Source organism: Myotis davidii, unplaced genomic scaffold (assembly GCF_000327345.1).
Source record: "Myotis davidii unplaced genomic scaffold, ASM32734v1 scaffold654, whole genome shotgun sequence".
NCBI classification, from domain to species: Eukaryota; Metazoa; Chordata; class Mammalia; order Chiroptera; family Vespertilionidae; genus Myotis; species Myotis davidii.
The window spans coordinates 652949-656426 of record NW_006285795.1 but is presented as its reverse complement, the minus strand read 5'-3'; the positions used below and the strand labels follow the sequence as shown (position 1 = coordinate 656426).

General features: G+C 44.1%; 1 protein-coding gene across 2 annotated transcripts in view; it reads right to left on the bottom strand.

The window, feature by feature from the left end:
* The window catches only part of FAM3C (family with sequence similarity 3 member C), a 44762-nt gene extending 42228 nt beyond the window's left edge, over positions 1 to 2534 (bottom strand). For both annotated transcript variants that reach the window (XM_006756828.2, XM_006756829.2), the window contains exon 1: positions 2473 to 2534. In XM_006756828.2, the coding sequence (XP_006756891.1) occupies positions 2473 to 2485 (13 nt within the window). In that variant the 5' untranslated portion in view covers positions 2486 to 2534. The remainder of the gene's footprint in view (positions 1 to 2472) is intronic.
* Positions 2535 to 3478: the final 944 nt, after the last annotated feature.

Below are 3478 nucleotides of genomic sequence, written 5' to 3'. Positions count from 1 at the left end.
TTCCATTCTTTCTGAAAACATGTAACGCACTCTCCCTGGTTTCATGGCATAGACTCAAAACCACATGCCCTCTGTGAATGGTTGTGGTTTGACAGGCTACAGAGACACACACGCTGGCCTACGGAAGTCCCCTGAGGGGCCCCAGAGACCTGCTGTTGCCCAGCGCAGGGTCCAGCCAGCCCACCACTGTGGCTTTCCATGCTCCGGGCCAGCCTGAGGGGCTGGGAGAGGCAATTTGGTTTACAGTGGCGCTGCGGCGACCACTTCCTCCCACGATCTCCGACAGCCACCTCAGTCCTAATGCTCCTAACTGCCATCTGCCTGTGGGGTTGGTTGTTAGAACCTCATTTCGCTTGCCGGCAATCCTCTCTGTTCAGCTGTTGGAATTCCTTTTCTAGGCCAGCTCCCGAAGAAAGGACCCAGTAGAAAACCAACATTTGTTTCCTTAAGAAAAGATCTCACCAAGCCGAGCCTCCTCCTTTCCTCCCCTCCTCCTCCTTTCTCTGTCTCTCTCTGTCTCTCTCTGTCTCTCTCTGTCTCTCTCTCTCTCTCTCTCTCTCTCTCTCTCTCCCTCCCTCCCTCTCTCCCTGTAAAAAATCAATAAAATAATTTTTTTAAAAAAAGATTTCCAGGTGATTCTAATGTGCAGCCAAGGTTGAGAACCACTGTTCTAAGAGATTCTCCTTTAGGAAAATATTTTGTTTGCTGGCAAGAAGATGATAATTAAAAGAATGACTATCTTGATTTTGAAAATTACAAGTTATCGCCTATGTTGGACACACACTCAGATATTTCTATGTAAAGTGCACACTTCCCCCTGGGCCTTGACTGTGCTGGAGGCTGGGTAGGAGCAGAAGGATCACATTTATTTTATTTTCTCTCTCTCTCTCTCTCTTTTTCTTTCTCTTTCTTTTTGTTTCTTAAAATATATTTTATTGATTTTTCAGAGGAAGGGAGATGGATAGAGAGTTAGAAACATCAATGAGAAACATTGACCAGCTGCCTCCTGCACGCCCCCTACTGGGGATTGAACCCACAACCAAGGTATATGCCCATGCCAGAATCGAATCCCGGACCCTTCAGTCCATGGGGCCAACCCTCTATCCACTGAGCCACACCAGTTAGGACAGATCACACCTATTTTCACTCTAGATAGGAAGAGGAGGGTCATCAGCCCCTCCAGTTACTTATGCCTTTGTCTTTTTATAATGTTTAAGGATAACTACCTTAATACTATGACCATCAAGTGGTGTTTTTCAGTTTCCTCCATATGCTGCCTAAGAAACAGATGTGCCTATGCATAATCTCATTTAGGCAGACTGAACTTGAACTAGCAAACAGAGTCCGGCAAAAGTAGGTTTACAGTTGTGAGTACACGACACACTATTCTTGTGTTATTTATTAATGATGGTATTATTTTCCATACGAACAACCGTAAACTACTTTTGCCCCACCCTGTACATAAGTCACTTATGCAAAACACATTTTATTGAATCCTTTACATGCAGTTTTAATTTCTTCATACGCATTAAAAAAATTTAAGCTTTTAAACTTGATAGCTCATTTCCTCAACAAGCTAGAACTTAACAAAAACAGAAACCAGCCCCCCAGGTTGTCAGATTGTTCTTTATATGGACATTAACTATGTATTATTAAGTAAATAAACTTAAGGTATAAGAACATGAGCATTAAAGCCATAACTCAAAATATTTAGCATAAATTAATTTCAATGAAAGTGCTCCCAAACACTTACGTAACACCCATTAAATGTCCAAATTGTGATTTGCCATCTACATAAAAAAGTAGAGACTAGCCCTGGCCAGTGTGGCTCAGTAGCTGAGCATCGACCAGGAGGTCATGGTTCGATTCGGTTCGATTCCCAATCAGGACATACGCCCAGGTTGCAGGCACCATCCCTAGTCGGGGGCGGGGGGGTAAGGGGGTGGCACGCGGGCAAGGAGGGGTGCAGGAGGCAGCCAATCAATGATTCTCTCCCATCACTGATGTTCCTATCTCTCTCTCTCCCTCTCCCTGCCTCTCTGAAATCAATGAAAATATATTTAAAAAAAAGGAAAGAGGCTACCCTGGCTGGCATGGCCCAGTGGTTAGAACTTTGGCCCATGAACCAAAGGGTCTCAGGTTTCCCGTGCAGGTTCAATCCCCTACCCCGCTCCGAGTTGAGTGCAAGAGGCAACCAACCGATGAGTCTCTCTCACATCGACGGTTTTCACTCTCTCTCCCCCCCTTCCTCCCTCCCTCCCACTTTCTCTAAAAGTCAATGGAAAAATACCCTTGGGTGAGGATTAACAACAACAAAAATATAAAGAGGCTAACTGATTATTTAGTTCGTTGTATTTCAGCTCTGTACTCAATATAGAAAAAGATTATTTACCCCCTCCTTTCATCATTACTAAACAAACAGGTTACACAACAAGCAACATTATTGCTACTGAACTGACATATTTATCTTACCTGCTACCCTCATGTTTGGTTTTTCAGTCTTTGGCACTTTTCATTAAATACGCTCCTAAAAGCAAAAGGAAAGGCAAAATAGCATTAGGTCCAGAAGGAATACGCCACCTCAGGCTGAGTCTGGAGTGTATTTATGAAACCAGGTGTCGTGACATTTCCAAGATTCTACCAACACTGGCATCTCATGAGAAGCCTGTCCCTGGGTCGGTCCCTCCGGCTGGACCACACCGCCACTGTGAGAGTCACGTCCCCCCTGTGATGCGCCCACTCCACCCTGAACGAGCACCAGGGGAAACCCGCCATCAAGTTGGGGAAGAGAAGACAGCGCCTTACTCCTCTCAGTGAGTCTGCTTCCATGAGGAACTCTGGATCTTCAGCTCAAACTTTCAGTTTGGAGTCGAGGTCCCGAGAGGTTCAGATGCTTTTCCAGGGACGGAACAAATTAACTGCAGAATGGGACTAGGATTTGGGTCTGCTGCCCCCCACTCCAGGGCTCACTCCACTATGTGATGCCACTTACAACAAAGGCTTCTTATTTTAATATCAGGGTTCTCTTCCTCATCATGTTTTCAATTTAAGTTTATAAAAGAACATATTCAGGAGTAGAGAATTACAATTTTAAATATTCCAGCAATTATTATTAATAGTGTATGTTATCCATCAATGAAGAAATTAAATTACCCTTTGGTATTCTTTTTTTAAAAAAATATATTTTATTGATTTTTTTACAGAGAGAAAGGGAGAGGGAAAGGGAGTTAGAAACATCGATGAGAGAGACACATCGATCAGCTGCCTCCTGCACACTCCCTACTGGGGATGTGCCCGCAACCAAGGTACATGCCCTTGACCGGAATCGAACCTGGGAGCCTTGAGTCCGCAGGCCGATGCTATATCCACCGAACCAAACGCTTTGGTATTCTTAATAACAAGAAAGAGATACTGGGGGGGAAAAATCTTTGTATGTATATTTCCCTCCTAAGAAATAACTCAAGATAGGAAAAATTTT